General features: G+C 38.3%; 1 protein-coding gene across 2 annotated transcripts in view; it reads left to right on the forward strand.

Moving 5' to 3' along the window:
* The first annotated feature begins 4,419 nt into the window (after positions 1–4,419).
* Positions 4,420–21,715, forward strand: part of LOC139964258 (uncharacterized) — a 42,698-nt gene continuing 25,402 nt past the window's right edge. Inside the window, exons 1-4 of one of the 2 annotated variants that reach the window (XM_071965712.1) lie at positions 4,420–4,577; positions 5,623–5,820; positions 18,707–18,875; positions 20,355–20,524. In XM_071965712.1, coding sequence (XP_071821813.1) covers positions 5,706–5,820; positions 18,707–18,875; positions 20,355–20,524 — 454 coding nt within the window. In that variant the 5' untranslated portion in view covers positions 4,420–4,577; positions 5,623–5,705. Of the gene's footprint in view, positions 4,578–4,647; positions 4,779–5,622; positions 5,821–18,706; positions 18,876–20,354; positions 20,525–21,715 lie in introns of those variants that run through there. The other variant, XM_071965713.1, reaches the window with a different exon arrangement.

Consider the following 21,715-nt stretch of genomic DNA (forward strand, 5'->3'; position numbering starts at 1 on the left):
CTAATTACACGAAAATGGAAAAAAGAACCAAAACAACAGTGTTCTTGATTCGAGTCAAATTTTTCTTATCTTATGAAATGACTTGATTTGAATTATATTTGACATCTTAACATTCTTAGAGTTGACAATGTTGTTATAATAAAATGGGAAGAAACACCATTTACGATTGAAAAAAATCTACAGTTTATTTTTGTCTGACACAATTATCATTCCACTTGCAAAGTTAAACGCATTATCTGCAGGTGTTATAACTAAGATTTCAGTATCGGATCTTCAGAAAACTTGGCATTGAGTCATTGTCACTAGCATATCATCCAGGAACCCTTTACTGGACCAAGTTATGATGAGAAAAGGAGATTTTGAAACGATATTGCATATTTAATACATAAACATACAATCTACAATGCTTGAGGCTGGCTTTGTAATACTGGTTCTTTTAGTACTTTCAGCATAAATATCAAAGATTGTAAACCAGTGTAGAACACTGTGGAGTTCGGTAGCCTATAACTTCAGTTGGAAAAAGCTATATATGAATTGACGACCACAACAATGTTCTCATAGAGACATATGCAACCACCAATGTGGAGTCGCCGATTGTATTTGTCTTATACGTCAGACAAATTGGCCCGAATCACCGAAATCTGTTTGTTGTTTTTCTCGGAAGAAAATAATTTCTTCCGCGAATAAACGCGTCATACATTATAAAGAATAATGATTCTGCTCCATTCACTTTGTTATTGCCAGATCCAAAAAGACACCAAACTGTATCGGAAGAAGAAGATCTCTATAAGACATGACTGTTGTGAGCGACACTGGGGCACAAACACACGTAGGTGTGTTTGTGTGGAGGGGCCCGAGGGGGGGGGGGATAAAATCAAGAGGGACAAACCCTCTCCCACGATATTTTACAAGAAACATCCTAGTCTACATCCTAGTACATAAAGATATCAAATGTATCATGGCAGTACAATCAACTAGTCGAAAATTCCTCACATTGTTTCAAAGGTTGCAAAATATGTCTATGTTATAGCACTACCAATTATTACAAACATTTACTTGTTCATTTTAAGCGCTTTGTGATTTGTCTATGTAAGGCGCTATATAAATATTTATGATTAATATTATTATTATTTTTTTATTATTATTATTATTATTTATTATTATTATTATTATTATTATTATTGCTATTATTATTATTAACATTATTATTATTTATTTTTATTATTACTTTCTTCTTCTTATTATTATTAATATTATTATTATTAACATTATTATTATTATTATCAATTATTTTAATAAAAAATGACAAATCTTACCAGGGTAACCTTATCAGATTACACTGATTCATTACAAGCGCCGGGTTCGCCAGTTTGGAAAAGTTAACACCAGTAGACTACACCACTATAGAAAATGAGTGAAGAACTCATGGAAGGGGAGGGGAGGGTGTAAGGTGTCGTTGTTAAGTTTATAAGGGTCCCAGCGACACCTCCTGATATATCAACTTAATAATAACTATACAGGTTAATTGAAGGGAGCAACGGGATACTGAGCTATGTTTATATCTTCTTTTATGGTTTGATTTTAGAAAATGGACAACTTACGTATAGTATGCTCTTGCTCTTGTTGTAGGCTTCGATGAAATCGTAACCTTTGTAGTCATGTAGGCGGATGACTGTGTGCGTGTGTGTGGGTGGGTGTGTGTGACGCCAATTGCTTGTAAACAAGGGCGTAGGAACCGGGGGGCTGGGGGCGCCAGCCCCCCCTCCCAGTGAAAAATATGGGGGGCCGAAGAATCATTCCGCCCCCCGCTTCGCAAGTCAGAAAACCCCTCTTTCATTTCCAAATGAGAAAAAAATCTCATTTGGAGCACCAAATCGCATCTAAGGCCAGGTGAAAATTCAAAATTATTTACAAAATGGAGTGGGTGTTGAAGTGTGCTATATATTGCACCAAATTGCATCTGAGGCCACCTGGAAATGCAAACAAAATCCAAAGGGGAGGGGGACACCCCCTCCCCTTAAACCCCTCCCCCAGACCGGCCATCAGTCTTCAGCCCCCCTCCACTCAAAAGTACCTTCCTACGCCACTGCTTGTAACACGCGATATCTCAAGAAGGGAAGCTTGGACCCAGCTTATATTTGGTGTAAAGGAGTACCACATGGAGTAAACAAAGGCTATTGCTTTTTTTTTTATGTCAAATGTCATTTGGGTCCACCAGGGGTCAAATTGTGAAAACCTTGTAAACACGATATCTCAGGAAGGGAATATTAATCAATCTCATATATAGCATGTAGTTGTGACACGTTGAGTTGAAGAAGCCTATTGCTTTATGTGGAGGTCAAAGGTCATTTGGGGTCACTAGTGGTCAAATTGTGTGCAAAAGGTGTATACTCTTTGTACATACAGCGTTGCATATTGGAACGAACGATATCCCCGAACCATCGGTATTTGCTTTCTTTGTTGCAGTTTTCCGTCGTATTTCGCAATTGTCGAGATTCACTGCCCCCCAAAAAACCTTCAGGCTTAGATGTGTAGTTACGTTGTGGAAAAGTCTAGGCGCCGTTTATGAAAATGAACTGTCGCCTAGTTAGATTTTTATCAATGACCGACCTCAATGCGAATTAACTGTGTAAGAATGGTTCGCTATCTGCACGTGCATTATGTAAGGGAAGCTTTCATGTGCGGAGATACAGCGAAAGCATAATTAAAAATATAAAATATCTATTTATTAGGGAGAACGATTTGAGCTTACGAAGTACGTAATGTGTTTTAAAGGCATTAATAAATATGTTGTATTCATATATTTATTTCTCAACCAATTAAAAAAAATATATTAACCGTCGATATCATGACGGCTTGGTTATGCATGCGCAGGAAATCCCTGCACAGTAAAGTATATGCAGGTAGACTACAAACAATAAACATTGTTAAAATTGTTTCTTGTCGGAATACCAATACACTTAAGGTGGCCAAGCATTTCCTAAATTATTTTTTAAGGCATTTCCTACACGCCATCAGTCATAATTCGCAAAATATACAGGAGTTCTGAGACAGGTTTGTTGTTATTGCTACTAAGATTTTTTGCCAAGATTTTCACTAAATACCAATTGCGAGTTGAAGATAGACGCTCTGTCAACCCAGTAGATTTTCAGTGCGTACAAGATCGCTTTGATTTAGAGGCAGTGAAATTGATCAGTTATAGCGATATTTATCGCGCACAAATCTGCAGCTAAAAAAAAAATGTAAATAATTGGGAAAATGAACGAAGTCGCGCTAATCGACTGAGTAGCGGTTCAAAGTAGCAGTGAGGTACTGTAGGCTTAGGAGTCACAGAAAGTATTGATGTTGTAAATCTGTACAATGGAGACTTGAACAGTAATCGTATACAGTGCCGAGTGAATTTTGCGTTTTCGCGAGCATATTTTTAGTCACGGTCCCCAAATAGCGAGTACTTTTAATAATATTTGTATAGGCTTTAGAAGAAGCCTGTTGTCTTGGTAGACATCAATCTGTATGCTGAATTCAAGAAAAGTGTCCATCTCGGTTATCAGTATTGGCTATAGTCAATGTGAATATTGTTTGTCATATCTCAATGGTTTTTTTTTACTGGACTATAATTTGAAGTATGTTGTTCATCCTGGCTATACGCTACAGCATATAAGTGTGTCACATTCATATAAGATTATTCATGTAGCATCATCAAAACCACACTGCAGTTTTGCTGTCTGGTTGTCTTATAGGCCCACACTGCGGTTCTCTTGTCGATTTGTTTACTATATGGAATCCATGTCATGGGGGTAATTGTGGCCACAGCGTGGAGCTGAGTGTTTTACCACAGTAAGGTTAACAACAGCATTGTGGATCGCACCTATATCATGTATAATTTACCGTTCGCCCCGGAATTTAGAAACTCGTAGCGCGTTCTAGTTTATTTGTATCAAGTTTTTTTAAGCTAGATTGTCATGGACTCATAGCATTATCATATTTCCATAAACGAAAAAAGTGTGACGGCAATACCTACACTGATACCGAATGTTCAGCTAATCGGAGAGAACATTTTGTTTGTATCACAGGAGAGTATCATAAATATTAGTAAATGTAATTTTAATGCATGAAGCTAATAATCTTATTATTTTTAAGGTGTAAGGGAAGGGGTGCTGGGTATTTTTACGTCAAAAATTTCGTCGCCAAATTATTTCGAATAGTCCAATGGTCATAATCATATTTTATCAAATTTTGGTGTTGCCGATAAATTGGTAAAATAAAAATGTGTTCGTGATGTTTTTTTGGTTTGCATAGAAGTTATGGAAATGTTGAGTACAGTGCAAGTACTAAAACTAGCATATTAAGTTCTTAGTTTTTAGAATCTCAATTTTGCCTTTTCATTGTTGCTACTTAGCGCCCCCATAGCTTGCACTCTTTTGACATTCCTATTACATACCCGCCATTTTGGATATTTCCAAAACCTTCGTTCCTAGAAGAGAAGGTGGAAACATCCCTTGGAAACTTTTTCATCTTGAGGTTAGAAGAGACTGCAAGGGTCTTGGCAGAGAGGAAAAGAATCTTAAATTACAAAGGTGCTAACATTTATTGAATTATGTACTATCTTAAGTAGTAATAGCCATTCCTGTGTGTTGTTTATTTCTTCCGGTGACCCTAGTTTCCTCTTTCTTTGGTTGCGTATTACACTGTACTGTAGATGAAGAGGGGCATCAAGGGATGCTTTGTTCGCACAGAGACAATTTTTCTTTCGATCGAAGAGCCTGTTAAAAAAAGAAGTAAATGCCATGGTGCTTTTTGCTATCAACTCTTGTGCTCATCATTATGCAATCATTTAACTGCATGAAAACTGTGGAAATATGCTAGGCCCATTGAATTTTTCGTTACAATATCGCTAAGGATTTTTGCGTTAAAATTGTTAGGCTATGTTATGTGCATGACCTGGCTCAACCTGTTTCTGACTTAACTAGGCGGTAGTCTTTGCCTTCGTTAGGTTACACTAGATTTGTCACGTCGACGTTTTCAGACGTTTGCAGAAGTATCAGTAGGTTTGTCTTACAGCTTGTAAAGCAGTCCTGATATTCGTTAGATGTGGGCCAAAGAACAAAGTTATGCTAGGCATACCTTAGGTTTATTCATTGCTTTTAAGCTTTTGTTGCTTAACTATAGTAGGCCTAGTCCTACGCCTGCTTTAAATAGCCTAACATAGGCTAACCTAGGCCAAAATTGGGCTAGGGTAGTTGTTGGCCAAAAGTTGGGCCTAATGAAAGGCTAAAGATAGTGCCTCGCTGCTGTAACATATGAACTGCATCATGTAAATGCTTGAATTTGTGCTAACTTACCTCAGATCACCCTGTCTACCTGTCAAATGTAGGCGCAGCCTAAGTTACACCAAAGCCTAACTTGCACACGTATGCCACTGCAAAGAATCATACAATTTTGTATTATGCACAATGACCTAGGCCTTTGTAAGGTCCATGTTGACATAATATAATATGGCTGCCAACAGTTTAAATACAAATAATTGGAACAAATGATTTATTTGCCAAAGTGCCAGGCCTAGCAGATGATGCACCAAAAATTTACTACCAGTATGCATACAATTTCCTTTATTGATTTCAGATTTTTCGGTATCTGTGGTTACCTTCAAGAATCTTACATAAGAGTAGCTCACTAATTACCTCCATGTCAGCATTGTCCACAGGATGTCTGACAGGCAAGGGACGGCTTCAAAGGGGAAAGATGGCAAACAGAAATACTCGTCCCTAAACCTTTTTGAGACTTACAAAGGAAAAAGTGTAGAACCGCAACGTGCAACATGTAAGTAAAACAGGTTTCCACAGTTGAAACTTTCTTTTGTATTTTTTTTATTCTCAGAGTGTTAAACCTATTTGAGGCAATTAGTTATGTACTGTAGGGCTGTGTCATTCCGGTTAATTCACTAACCGGTTAACCGTTTCTATTAACCGAACGGTTAACGTTTAAACGTAACCCGTGTTGTTGCCTCAAAAGAAGAGCCGAAAATCAGAGTTATATAGCTCAGATTATAATTCCGAAAGAGCGCCACCACTTTTGATGCGGAAGTACAGTCTCAAAATAGCGCTGCAAGTATCGTTTTTCCGTAACGCGTATGTCAAGAATTTGGTTGTATTTGCTTAGTTTTGACGATCGTTGCATTGAAAAAGACGAATCGCGCGTTTTCATGAAGTTTTAAACAGATTTTTGTTTCTCTTTCAGTTCATTGGTAACTGTTACAGAGATATTTGAAGCAAATATTTCTTCGTTAATTGCGTAGCCCCTACTGTAATAGCGCAGGCATTGTATGGCAGTAATAAGCCTAATATTACTAGGCCTACTTAATATTGGCATTGTGTATTGAAGTTCGCGATCATATGGAGTGTTAGACTACAAGGCTTTCACCAGCTAGGCCAATGTTAGGAAAGTCGGTTGTTAGGAAGAGATTACTACAGAAGTGTACGGTAGTAGGGCTAGGCCTACGCAATTACAAGTACAACAATGGGTCACAGATATATTGAAGTTGTGCATTGTGGCGGGGTAGGCAGAGGGTAGGGGGGAAGTGTGGAAAACATTGTAAAATTTCCCGCGAACACCCTGTCGATTTACCGCCGGAGTTCGCGCAGCAAACACAATTAGCACGCGTAGCATAATGGCGTGGGGTAGCCCCCGGTGGGGTCATGTGGTGGAACCCCTTGTGGGGGTCCAGGGGTTAACGCCCCGGAAAATTTGCCGCGTCTGGCGATAAAATATTCGCAGCTGTGGATGCAAAATACTGACAACTTTTTTAATTTAAATTGTCACGAAACTGATGAAAATTTTGAAATGACAAGTTAGAGTAGCCATATTTTGTTACAAAATGAAAAGAGATCTATCTGTCTTACAATCGCTAAAAAGTTTAACTTAAAAAAAACATGCGATTTTATGAATCAACGTTCGGCAAAGCCCCATTCCTAGACTGCCTAACAATAGCTTGCACTATACTACAACTACGGTAGGCTACATTTTCCAAGGTACCTTGCCAAACAACTGTGAGCTCATCCCCTGTCTAACACCTGTTGTTAACAATTTTTTGGCATGTTGCCAAGGAACGTTTCATGGTCTAGAATTAATAAGGTCAGTCAGTGAAGGTTCGGTTAAGTTATGAGAATTATTATCTTAGACGTTTAAGAAAAGTAGGTAAAATATGATCCCCGTAACAGCTAGGTAAGTAAAACAGGCAACTGACTCCTCCGCATGAACAAGACAATCTATTCCACATGATACATGAAAGTAAACCTTGTAATCACATGTTTAAGGCCACTTGGCATGATTAACTAAATGCTTAATATTGTTTCCATGTTCTTGTAGAAAACGTAAACTTTGCAATATACAATTAGTTGTGTTTTTGTAGTTACGTGAGATCCGTAACCGACGAGGTGGTTAGGCTATTTGCTATACACTAAACTATGGTAGGATATTATTTTCTCCGTAATTTTGGAAATTCTAGAAAATACTTTTTCGCCGCTTAACACCAGATGTGTTCTTACGTTTTATTCATAATTGGGTGTACTAGAGCCTTGTTTACTTGACATTAGTTGCATTTAGCACGATATGCCAGTTTCGCGTGAATTTTTCGAAAGTTTTTTGCTCGATCTTTCGTAAAATTTGAAAGGTGTACCAACTTACTTTTCGTACACAATTGGTTATTTCCCTACTGATTTTCAGAGTTTTTTTTACAGTCAAGTGTATACGTTGTGCATTGAGTATAAACTCATCGCGAATGCAAAAAAACTAGTGTTCGACCGATTGTATGACAATCGGTTTTACCGATTACCGATTATTTCCTGTGACAATCGGCCGATTGCCGATTACCGATTACCGATTATTTCAAAATTTTCGTGGAACTGGCCTAATGTATGATTTAGTGTTATGCATGATTACCAACTTCTAAGAACACTGTAATACATACATCGGGCGATGTACGATTATAACGAGGAGTCGCAATATTGCAATCCCGCCACAACACAGTACTGTACAGACTACAGAAGGGGGAAAATAGTAGCCATTAGCTACGAAATGAAAAGCAAAAAAGTTAGGGACAGGTTTTACAACTGCTATTTAAACCATTATCAGTGTTGCAACTCCAACGTAAATAAAGTAAAAAGTATATCGCACGTAAATAAAACATTCGTTATTTCGTTAGCTGATATCGAAATATATAATCTTATATGAAAAAAAATGTGTAGGCCTAAGAGTAAGTTGGCCTGACGTTTCGATCATAGCAGGATCGAAATGTAACGCCACATTATTTGTAACATATTCTTACACAGGCTCTTTAGTGGATAAGCAGTTTGCTAACAGTTTTATTTTATTATGAAAAATAAAACATTCCCGAACGTTTGCTTCAAGTTTTCAATGATTACCATCTGCGCGGTAAAACTTCCGATCGAACGAACGTTGTTTCAAACGATCATACACAGTAAGTCAATGGCGCTTCTCAATTGACTTAACTACATGTGGGAGAAATCACACACTAAAGTCCCATTGACTTTGTCGCGGCGTGTCACTGGAAATCAGACTTGCTTTTAGTCGGTTGCGGTAAGGAGTTTAGTTACTGTTAGCACGTATGGGGCATAGGAAAAAAGTTCATCTGGTTTTTCGTAAAAATATGCGTAAGAATGTTTGCCTAATCACAAAATAATGTTTTGCAGTAGAACCTCTGAGGAATGTCGCCAAACATGTTTATGGATATTTAGGTGTATTTGGAGCCTTGATTTCATCATTTTATGCCATTTGTAAAATCTTGGGCGCATTTTCAAACTTAACAGTTCTGAAGCTCAACCGTTCTTCAGCCAGACTAGCCTAATGTACGTTGTTCTCACAATGAACAAAGCCTAATGTTATTGTTTTCACTTTCCAGTTTTCACCTACGGTGAAACGGGCAAAGTGGTTCAAAAGTATACTTATTTGGTGATTATATTTAGTATAGACAATTTTTCTTTCTTATCAATCGATTAACATGATAACAGGTGGTTTTGTTAGATGCAACAAGCGAAGTAAAAAAATACGTCGTTCCCCTAAGGTTATCGCGGGTATACTGCATGATGTTAACTGCCAAATCTGGATAGTGTATCGAACAGCATTTGTACAAACTCGCGCGAGGGACTTACGATACCGTTACACCGTAGATTTGGGCACCTTCCCCGGCTATGAATAGCTTCGAATTGAATGATCAAAAATTTTTCTCCCGGTGTGGTTGTGGTGTATCAAAAGCGCGGAAAATACAATCCTTTATGTGGAACGTAATAATCGGTTCCAACTAATCGGTAGCGCAATGGATTTTGCCGATGCCGATTATTTACCGATTGTCTGATAATCGGCCCGATGCCGATTGTCTAACCGATTATCGGTCGAACACTAAAAAAAACGATGCGGGGATTTCCAGCAGACAAATGTTTTCTTTGTGGGATTACTGAGTCTGTTGAATGGAATTCCGCACCTTAGAGGGAACACTGAACTGAAATTACATCACAATAAAGAAAACGTTTACTGCTTAAATACAATATAAATTTGAAAGGATTAGATGCAGACTCGCCACGTTGTCGAACGGGGTAACAATAGGCGCTTCGCGGGTCGCATACCGCGTGGTAATCCCTTCAAGCGTACCGCCAATCTTAAAAATCTTTTGTATGGATGCGTGAAAAAGTTTGCAATTGTTACGTGATTTTCGGCAAGCAAATGTTGCGGTCTATTTCGGGAATAAAGTGATGTGAAGACGCGCCGTTACGACTGCGTAATTGGCATTACACGGTTAAACTTACACGGTTAAACTTATACGATGTAGGCGGACGTTTATCCGGCCGTTCGGTCGGTTAACCGGTTAACCGTTTAACCGTTACAGCCCTAATGTACTGTACAATGTAATCTGAATTTGATGCAAGCCACTAGTCTTCCGTTGGACGACCACCAAAGCTAGTTTTGGATGTAAAACAGACTTGGTTGTCTCAGGCGAATTGACCACCATTAAAAACTGTGATGGGTTAGTAAAGATTAGTTTGATACTGCACAGGGCTTGAAAAAGTCTATGCGTCTGGTGCTTGAGGCTCCTTATTACTGTATTCGGGCTGCCTAACTTCATGGCTGAAGACCGGCCGGGCTTAACAATTAAAATTGTCAACTTTATTCGTCGCGTAGAAAATCAAATTACACTAGTCTAATTCTGTATTGTACAAGTGCAGGGTTCGCAGGTTTCTTCCGGGGGTGGAAAAAAACGTGGAATAAACCGCGGTTTATTCCACTCGGAAGAAATAGGTTTCTTCCAGTTTCTTCCGGACAAAATGGAAGAAACTCATTTTTTGGGGAAAAACTGTTGATAAAGTTTCATAACAACCTGCAATGATTTCTAACTATGCAATAAATGGACAAGAAGCACTATAGTGTCATCTAGGTAGTCTACAGTATATCTAGGTTTGGAGCACATGACCTGCTTCCAGCATATACTGTACACAATATAGTACTAGGCTACTAGCATTGGACAATTCAGGGAACAACTATGGGCAAGCAATATTATGCAGACCAGAATGGTCCTGATTATAGCCCACTTCTTAGTTGAAAACTAGTTTCTGAGTGGAGGGCAAGTGTTCCCTGGAAACTAACTAGTGTAGGCCTACTACAATGCACACTCATTAAGTACATTGACCACTATGACCATATTTTGTGGAGATTGAACTCAAGACATGAGGGTTACAAATTCGACTGGAAGTTGTAGTGTGAAATGTGGGCTGGCTCATGGCCAGCTGTGTTTAATTGTGGATGTTTGATCTTTTTGCTGTTGGGATGACAAATCCTCCTGTTAACTACTAGTTGAAATTTAGGGAGTTGCAGAAACTAAACTGTTGCCTAAATCTAACAGATATTGTTTGGCTATTTTCTTGGTGTTCATTAATTAAATCCTCAGTGCATGGGCCAATCCAGATGAATCATTCATACAGTATGGCCAGTTATGCAATTCTGGTTGATGGGGGGGGGGGGGGGATCGCGAGATGATAAGTAGTCCTTCAATATTGTGATTTATAAGCAAACATCTTTTGGTCTAGAAAAACAACCCAAAATTATAATCAAAACAAAAATATCATATTTTGATGGTTTCAATGGTAGGCATTTCAGTCAGATGATGGTGAACTATTTGTCTCTTTATCATGTATGTGGGTTGTGCTGCATATATGCCAATTTTCACAGTTTTTTCCAGTTTCTTCCGGAAGAAACTGGAAGAAACCTGGAAGAAACAGGTTTCTTCCGGTTTCTTCCACGTCCCCGGAAGAAATAGGTTTCTTCCGGAAGAAACCGAACCCTGTACAAGTGGATTCATCACAGTTGCAGATTACCTGGCTGACACAGTGATACCTGCAAAAATTCTTGCCAAGAATCAGTAATGTTACTGAAGAAAGAATACATGTTTGCGTCCCAGGGATGCAAGCCCCCCCCCCCCCAAAAAAAGCTTGTATCTCGTACAAAAAGCTTGTGTCCCGGATCGAACACCAATAGCGTTTACTGTATGACCTACTTTTAGTATTGTAGTTGTAAAGATCCCATCCTATCACTGCCTATACTTTGTGAATGTTCTACACAATGTATAGGGCACATGGCCCAGTGTCCTAGCTAGGAGTTTACATGGGGTGGCCATCCCCGCCCCTCTTTTTGCCCGCCCTGCCCTGCACTTTCAACCAATTTTCACCCCCTAGCCCCTCTATCATCCGCCATTGCACTACCCTAGTCACCTCCGTAGTAGCTCCATGCTTTGACTAGCGATTCTAACAACCAACTCTTGAAACATCTCTGTACCTATAGTGTGCATATCTCTCGCTAAATTGCTCACAGTTCACTACCGCATGTACATAGGCCTGTTTGAACTTGGTAGTTTCAACGACAGATGCGCAAATCCACAAAACCTGATCCAACATTTACCCTGGGCTCTTGTAGTGTTTGCAAACAATCATCTCATATATTCACTACGGATCATCTCTATAAATCACATAGATTTATGATAATAATTGGTGTCTCATTAAGCTCCTTAAATTTAACGGTGGAAAATATTGAATCACGTGAATCAAATGAAAGGCATGCTGCAGCAGTCATAATTAACAATCATAACAATCATCTCTACGAAAATTATCGAAGGCCTATGTGAATAGTTTTTAACGCAATGTCGATTATAAAAAAACCTTTAATGGCTACTTTTGATGATGCACGAAGTAGTAGTTTACACATGAACGTTGAACCCAAAAAATTAACTGAAGCGCCTGGTCATTGGGAACACGATAAAATTTGCAACAGAAACTATAATGTGGTATGAATGCACATTTTACATTAGCAACTCTCAATGCGGAGAGAAGAAACAAACTGTGAGATCAAATATTCTTCTCATGATCAGAGATGTTAGCTTCCCACAAAATTCATAGATTGGCTCAACTCATAACATTTTCTGATCAAAACAATGATGCAAATATTATGTGATAGTCTCAGAAACAATTCAAGGACACCTTCGTACCTCAAGCGATTGTTGTCGAATAGTGCTGATTGACACAATATGTTAGTTTCGTGGGAGTTCATGTACTATGGAACTTTGGCAGATTGCCAAAATGTTTTGACATTAACAGGTTTGTACAAAGCGATACGACAATTGAATAGCGTAGGTGTACTCACGAGGTGACGTTCATTGGGAATTTTTTGGCGAGCTCACAGTGAGAAAGAAGTTGAGTAATCAGTGCGTGTAACAGGCCCTAGGAATGCGGCGAATGGGTTGGGTTAAGGGGAACACTTATCCCCTCCAGGAATTTTCTAATTAAGCATTTTTCAATAATTTAAATAAAAAATTGGTGGGGTTTACACGTAAGAAGTCATTCCTTAATTTGTTTTATTAATTAATCGAGCTAGAAGATGTAGAACAGTGCGACGCAGAGGAAGAATGGCAGGTAGTCATTGGCAAAAAGGTGCTGGTCCGGGACGCAATTTTTTGTCCAGGGACGCAAAATCTTCAAATTGCTTGCGTCCGTTGGACGCAAATTGTTTTTTGAGAAAAGAAAAACCCAAATACACACCCACAACTAGGTCAACGAAAAACATAACAAAACACATTTTTGAATGAACATCTTTCATTATTTCTGTTCAAAAAACCACAAATTCTTCTGACAAGAACCAAAAGTTCTCCCACTCCTACAGATCATTGAATTTTTTTGAAAATGAATATATCATAGATCAACTGCAAGGTACAGGGTTAACAACACTCCATTGTAGTGTTCAAACGATTATGCATAACAGAAAATACCGATTACCGTTTATTTTTTTCATAATCGTACCGATCCGATTATTTGAAAATGAGAAAATATCCCGTTTATTCGAAAAATAAAGTTTGTGATAGAAACAATTATTGTTGTGCTTTTCCCCTGTTTCCTTTTGCTTCGTTGTTATACAAGGCTCTAAGGTATCATTTTGTATGTACCAAATTACCTCTGGAGTTTCTCGGAAAGAAAAAAAAAGATTTTTTTTTTAAATTTCCAAAATACGAAAATATGACATCCTACCTAGTCAGCACTGTGCTAAGCGGATGGCCTTAACACCTCGACGTGAATGTCACCTGTTAATGGCTTGAAATGGGCTAAGAATAGTTACTCAAAATATCCATCTCAAAAAGTATCTCAGACAAAACCATCCATCTTCAATCTTTACCAAAGTGTAAATTTTAATTACATATTGCCTTCATTCCGACATTATTTTGTACTTATTTTCAGTAATACCGTTTATGAACAAATAGAAATGTTACGAACTTGAAGTTAAACATACCTATTGGTTACCTATTTAACTCCATTCAGGTTCAATTAGAAAATGTAAACTTAGGCCAATCAAACTGAAAAGCAAATTGTACCATCGTAACTTGTTTAAAATAACTGTAAAATGTTACCAGATTGATGTAAAGAAATAATAACAACTACTGTAGAAACTACTCCAATATAAAATATAACATTCCCTCTATAAGACATAGCACATACCTTCCAAACAAATGCCGATTTCCAGCAAATTGAAAGTTGTAAACTAAGCTACGCATTTTTTTTTTTTTGCAAACCAATGGTTAGGCTACATTTCCCATTGACTTAGTGTGGTTGTTAGGCTAACATGTGGTCGAAGATTGCAGTTTACATGGATATTTTTATTTTTTATTTGCGACACAACTAGAGCGAATAAACAGATGGCAAGGTTAGATTTCCATGCAGTTGACTTAGTGTGAAGTAAGGCTACCATGTGGTCGGAGATTTTTTGGGGATTTTAGGTTATTGTCGCTGGTACTGAAATTGCTTCGTGGGGGCCGTAATTTGCCTGTCACTCTGCGGGAAAGTCCCGGTGATTGTGCGCGACCCTCCCGCACTGCTTCAAATTTGATGCGGGATGTGAGAACTGTTTGCACGATTCGCGCTGCAATTGCAATTCCTAATTCACGAAATTGGTATTGCTGCCATGATTACTGTGCCGAGAAATATGAAGTCAATAACAACAAGGGAAGCAAAATCGGTGACCCTGGCAGTAGGGTTGTGCGCGATCCCAGTAGTCAAGTGAATCCCGGTATCCCGATCCCGGTATTGACTAATCCCCATCACAGTGCAATGTGTAACTACTACCGGTATTGGGAAAACAACCGGTTATTACATTCGTTTCGGTATCATTCCCGGGAATCCCGGACATAATAAAAATATCTACGTGTTACTATTTGAAATAAAGAAAACAAAACACGATTTTTTCTGGTTTCTGTGTTCTTAGTAAGGGTTGGCATTTTCCCGGGAAAAACCTGTTTTTCCCACTAAGCGGTAAAAACCAGGTAAAAACCGGGAAAAACTGGTAAATACCGGTAAAAACCGCCTCCGTCTCGAAAACTAGTATTAATTGTCAGTAAAATGCAGGGTCATCAGTAGGCACGATATTGTTTCATGACAGGCATATTTTATTGAATATGGGAGTTTCTTAGCTTCATTTTGAGCTATTTTATCACATTCTTATTCTACTTTTTGTGGAAAAAAGAGTATTTTTCGTATTGCACATGTATAGTTATTCTGTCACGATCTCTTTAGCAGTATGCATTGCCTATTGCCCAAACCATTATAGGTCTACACTGGGACATTCACCCCTCCTAAATTCTTCAGGCCTATTATGTGGCATGAACAGCGGAGGATAGAACGAAGTGGCGAACCATGGCATCCAAAGCCTCAAAGGGACAAGGAACCATATAATAATATAATATTATGTGCTCAGACAGTTCATTCCATTCCATTAATACAGTAGGCAACAGTCTATTGAGGTGAACTTCAATCCAGGGGGCTCAATAGAAACTGCTTTGAAACTTTGTAAGGCACATGGGCCCAATTAAAGTATTAAACGCACAATGGCCCTATGGAGCCATTCACACAACCAAACTGTTTACCTTGATGCAGACATGGTCCAATTATTATACAACTTCATGCATGAGTGATTAAACACTTTGAGGTGGACAGGTGAGGTGATACTGGGCACTTCCTGTGTATAGGCTAACTGAAGAGGTAGGAGTATCAACAACACAAGTAACTGTTCCAATTGTTACTTATTCTCAAATTAGTTGATGTCACAACAGTCACTTAGTACAGTGCCTATAAGCAATATAAGCATAGTACAGTGCCTAGTGCGAAGTGTGAACAGAGTACAATTTATCGCAGACATGAAGTGATCGTTCTTGGATGTGAATCATCATTTGGATCTGAGGGGACTAATGTGGCATGTATAATATGACGAACCATAGCCCTAGGAGGCACCAACAGTTTGATACGAGTCCATTCTCTAGATAATGGAATTATGCATCTCGATAGGAAAATAAAGTTGGTTGATTTGAGCATCCAATATATTATTTATTTGAGTTATTTATAATAGTCTAATCGGTAAACTCACAAGTTATAGATCATAGCTGTTCTTTGGATGTAACCCAACCCCCTACCATAAGATGCCATTTTTTTGTAGATTCTATGCTCCTCCACAAGTTCCACATGAGTTTTTAGGAATTCTATATAATTTGAGGTTTTCCCGGTTTTTCCCAGTTTTTCCCACTTATAGGTGGGAAAAACCTCCCGGTAAAAACCGGTAAAAAACTTGTTTTTCCCGGGGCGGTAAAAACCGCCCGGTAAAAACCGGCCAACCCTGTACAGACTTAGTTTGAATAATATCTGATCAACTTACGTACTGGCCTAGACTAGGCTATATATTAACAAATCAACTTTTCACGTAGTAATTTGGACCTAGGCTACAATAAATATCGAACGTTACTTGCGCTCAACATGTTACGGGACCTCAAAGTTATTCTGAAATTTTCGTTATTTATTCTTCCTTCAAACGATGATTGTCAAGGTTCCCATGTACAAAATCTTACCCTTATGCATTTCACCTCATTTTGTTATAATAATTTTAACGATTTTATAAATTTTGAGCCAAAACCGCAGGGAGTATATCCAGTTTAAATCCATCTTCGCACGGGACTGTATATTATTATAGCCTAGGATACGGTACTGGTACACAGCAGTGCAGTACTTGAGATTTTTATGCTGTAATGAAATGGATTCGTTTATTAATACGGGGGGGTTCCACGATGTCATTCATATTTATCTTTCGCTACTTTTTTAATTTTTAAGAACTTTTGTACAAAAGATTGATATTGCACGTATTCAAAGTATATGTCCTGGAGTAAACAACAGCCGATTAACGATAAAAATAAATCTGTACTATTCTTATGTATGTAGTTTGTAATCCCGTATTTACGTAGCCCCTATGTTATATTCTAATTGTCTGAAGTTCCAAACACGTGGTGACTTGTTGATAGTTAAAAACTTTTCATTGTGAACTTTTGAACTTGAAGGGGTTGCCCTATTCCAATATCATGGAATAGTGGGGAAATTCCAATTTATGTTTGTGTACGGATTACAAGTTTAATCCACGTGCGAACGTGTTAATCTAATATCGTACGTCGAGTATGAATGAAGGATGGTGTGGGTTGCTTTTTTCCAAGGTTTGTGCTTTTCTTTTGGAAGTGTATGTTAAAAAACAAAGGCCCTAATATAGCGTGTTATTTTTTTAATTTTTTTTTATAAACGTGCGTGTAAGAGTATGTACATAGCCTAGGCTATGCATATTGAATGTATGACATTGACAGTCTCTTAACTAAGTGCTTTGAACCGTAGATGAAAGTTGAGGAAAATACCGGTTGTAGTTACGATACCGGTATTCATGTTGCAACACTACCGGTTGTGTGAAATCCGACTACCACACAACGCTACCTGGCAGCCTAATTTGATGAAATTACATTGTGAAAGACGTATAGAGGGTGTCTTTATTTTAATATTTTGTAGTAAAAGAACAAACCTAATACATCAGTTGATATTTTCTACTTCCATATGTTTTTGAATAATGATATTTTCACCTTCCATATGTTTTTGAATAATCGGTATGACATAACTGGTATTCCACGTAATTTTTACCGATTCTGATTATGTTCCGATTATGCAATAATCGTACCGATTCCGATTAGGTTAATCGTTTGAACACTACTCCTTTGTGTAAAAAGCTATTCACATAGGCCAACTGTCATTTTTGTATAGATGATTGTTTGCAAAGAGCTCAGGATAAATGTTGGATCATGTTTTGAGGATTTGCGCATGTGTAGTTGAAAATGAAGTTCGAACAGGCCTATGCACATGCAGTAGTACAGTGAACCGTGTGGAATTTAGTGAAAGATATGCACACTGTAGGTACTGGGATGTTTGAAGAGTTGGTTGTTGGAATCGCTGCATGGTCAAAGCACGGAGCTACTACAGAGTTGGCGAGTAAGGAAGTACTAGGGTGAATGAAAGAGGGGAAGGAGGGGCTGGGGGTAGAAATTGGTTGAAACAGCAGGGTGGGCAAAAGGAGGGGCGGGCTGGGCCCCCCCCCCTGTCAAACAGCGAAGCTAAGGCACTGAGCCATCCGCCCTATATATTGTGTTTAACATTCACTAAGTACAGGCAGTGATACGATCGCATCTTTACAGCTACACTAGTAAAAGTAGGTCATATAATAAACGCAATTGGTGTTCGATCAGGACGCAAGCATTTTTTAACGGGACGCCCACTTATTGGGGGGCTTGCGTCCCTGGGATGCAAACTTTTTTTTCTAATAACATTACTGAAACATTACCAAGTCCAATGTGAGTCGAGGTATATAGGGGATTTGTAACTTAAGCATGTTTCTCACAACGTTTTGAAGTAATTTGCAAAAGTACTATGTGATTCATTGAACATGAAATTTGAAGTGGTAACCCCGACATTGATAACTGTGCGAAGTTTTTGACGTAGGCTTTGTGCAGTACAGTAGAAATCACCACCGCGTGCATTTTCTCCAGCTTGACCAGTTTGACCTGGCACCAAAATCTTAATACGGTATTGTAGTCAAGCGAAAGACCTACGCGTGTTGTCATGAGATTTTAGCAATCGAATGACACCCAAAGTTCATACTTCCCCTTGAACAAGTTGAACATACAGATTCCACCTTTTTTTTTATAGCCAGGGTTTTAAAGGGTATTGTTTTATTCTTTTGGCAGCATCTACAGTATCTAGATGAATATGAATCTGGGATTATTAATTATCTTTCTTTCTTTGCTTCATATGTACAGTAAGTCATGGCAAAGGTTTACAAAGTCTTGGAAAAGTTGGCTCAGTACGGCGTATGCCACCTCCAACTCCCTTACCAAGTTTAAGAAGTGAGCACCAAGGAAACGACCCTAATATTAATCTAGTTCCTGCCAGCGGCCAAGGATGGGGAGGCAGCGAAGGAGAGGGGAGGTGAGTAACTTCTTGCTAACTTCGTTAATAGACACGTTAATTGAACAGTATGTTTTGAGCTTTGAGGCAACGGTCTGGAATTATGGAAACTGAAATGACATCCAACATACTAATTAATATGTGACTTCACATAGGAGTTTTCCACAGTTCTGAAATCCTCACTTAGCATTCATTAATGAGTCAACTCTGAAATAAGCTGGAAAAAGTTCAAAATTACTGAGTTAAACGAATGTTTTACAGTTTGTGTGGATTCTACTTGCATGCTTATTTTCAAAGTTACATACAGTTATTGAAGGAGAAGTCTGTAGTTGCCATAGCTATAAAGAGAAAAGATAGTGTAACTAAAACTAATGTTTGATAATGAGCTATTCCGTTCAAAGACCCACGAAAGTTTGGGAAAATGTTTGCCGGTGACTGAGTGTGCAGGCCGGGTTATAAGCCAGTCAAATCGTAAGAAATTGTGTTGTTGACTATTAAGGAAGTTGATCTCTGTAGTACAGATGTACAGTTAAGCCTGTTATGTAGGCCTACTGTTCATGAGCTGATGTCATGTTGTCAGACAATGGTTTGATATGGTATTCGGTTGTTGTGAAGAAGTGTCACAAGCAGGACTATGTAACAGGTCTTTTGACTGGCTTTGAATCACCACTACAAATTGCACCCAGAATATTCCCATATTGCAGGGGTTCAAAGAAATGCTATTTGGCAAGCAATAGATGCCCTCCTATTTTCACCCTTGCATTATATGTATCTTTTAAACAAATTTACATTGATCTGTCACGGCTAAGTAAAACAATTCTCTAGATACTTGGATGATATGCTTGGTTTGTCCTTAACAACTAAAAGGAACTACTTAAAACCAGCCAGACATTTATTTACCCTTTTGAACTTTCTTCTTACCTGTTATAGCTATGTTACACTGTTTCACTTGTCTAAACAGGAAGTGACTGTAGTTCTTAGCTAAGGAGAGCTGGTTAACTTGGTTTTCTACTTTCAGTGTATGTTGCTGTTATCTGTAGGCTACTACAGTAATGTATTTTCAGTATTTACCTAGTTCTATCCAGAGGTCAATCTTTGTATTCAGGTACCTCACAGGTTTGGTATTTTGCACATAAAGTGTTGGTCTCTACTGTAGCTGCCAGGTGAATCCATGTATGTAAATTATCCTTTTTCAGTGGAAAGACTCCCTGGGTCACCTTTCGAACGATTTCACTTTGTACCACCCAAAATGCAAGAGCAAGTCATAGAAAACGGAAAACTGTCTTCCCTTTTTTTTTACCCCCTCCCCCACCACAATTTTGTAACTTATATACCTTAATAAGGAATATTAGTCTCGACTTCTCTCAAGGCATTCAATCATGGACAGCATCATTGTGTTTTTGTATCGACCATGATGAGCTACATTATTGCAATTTGTTTTGTTTACATATATATGTTGGTAACCCATGAATCGAACCTTTTCTCACTCTTTCGTCGCAGAGGCTCAGATCAAGAGAACGCTCCTACACCTCCACTAGCAGCAGCCGCTGCTACAGCAGCCCCACAGCCAGGTGGCCCACAACCAGGTGGCCCACAGGCCAGAGAAGAACAACAGCAGCAACAGCAGCAGACATCTTGGGTACCTCCTGCCCAAGATGCAATGCCAAGAAGTATGTTACCAACCATTCTTGTTCATTTTTTATTTTTATATTTTTTAATTGGTTCTATATATTTAAGATTTAGGTTTTTGTTACTATTTGTTTCCAGGTTTTGTAAAGCGCTTTGAGCAGCTTTGCTGATTATGCGCTATATAAATATTACTTATTATCATTATCATTATTATTATTATTATGATTAATTACTGTACCTGTCTCATCTCGAAACATGCGCTTTGCTCTCCGCCTCACAAACTGTCAGGTGACAATAACACTGCCTACTCCTCGTCCCTTCCTCTTAATCTTCCATAAGTTGTAGTAGTATTGAGCCTACTATTTCATGTGTATCTTTCATATATATGCAAGAATCCAGTTGGTTCTAGCAGTGTTGAAGATCCCAGCAAGTCCTGCATGAAATTTCCGTCACTCTTCACCAGCACTGATTAAAGTATCATTTAAAAAAATATGTCAGTGTCTTTCATTGGTGTAAAAATTTATTTCAGTTTTTGCCCTGTTCTTGTTGAGGTGTCACTTAAAAAAATGGGAGAGGGGGGAGACAGAATGATTAATAAACAAAACCAATAAATATCTTCAAAAGGAAAATCTAAAAGCAAATAGGACAGTGTAAGACTAATACTTTCTGCAGCAAAACAAAAGGAAGAAAACATGAACATGATAAATGCAGTTATTACAATAGGTGATTCGTTGACATCTTCACACGTTCGTTAATATCATTTAAACTCATATCGACACAGGTTTGCTTACCAACACTGAGTTTTGTGTACATACCTAAATCACACATTTCGCAGCATAACAAGTGGTTTTAAAAAAAAATGTATGTATGCATGTATGTGTGTATCTTTGTTAATATATATTTTTAAGTTCAACTGTGCAAAGAATTGTAGGCATCAACTTGGCAACCAACATTCACAACTTTTAGGTAAATCATTTTCCTGCTACTTTCCTCAATTTTCATCGCTATTTACAAGACTTAATCCATTGAATTGACACTTTCAAAACACCACCCACTACTTGAATAATCCGATAAGTTTTGCGATGGACGTTTTTCCGTCCACAGTGGACTTATCTTTTGTTCAGGGATTATCCAACGTTTTGGTTAGTGCTTCTTAATCCGTAAAATAGGGAAGTTGAATGGATGATAATTTGGACGAATTGGACACTGAGAATTTCAGAATAAGCGAAAGT

This window comes from Apostichopus japonicus, chromosome 22 (genome assembly GCF_037975245.1).
Source record: "Apostichopus japonicus isolate 1M-3 chromosome 22, ASM3797524v1, whole genome shotgun sequence".
Taxonomy (NCBI): Eukaryota; Metazoa; Echinodermata; class Holothuroidea; order Aspidochirotida; family Stichopodidae; genus Apostichopus; species Apostichopus japonicus.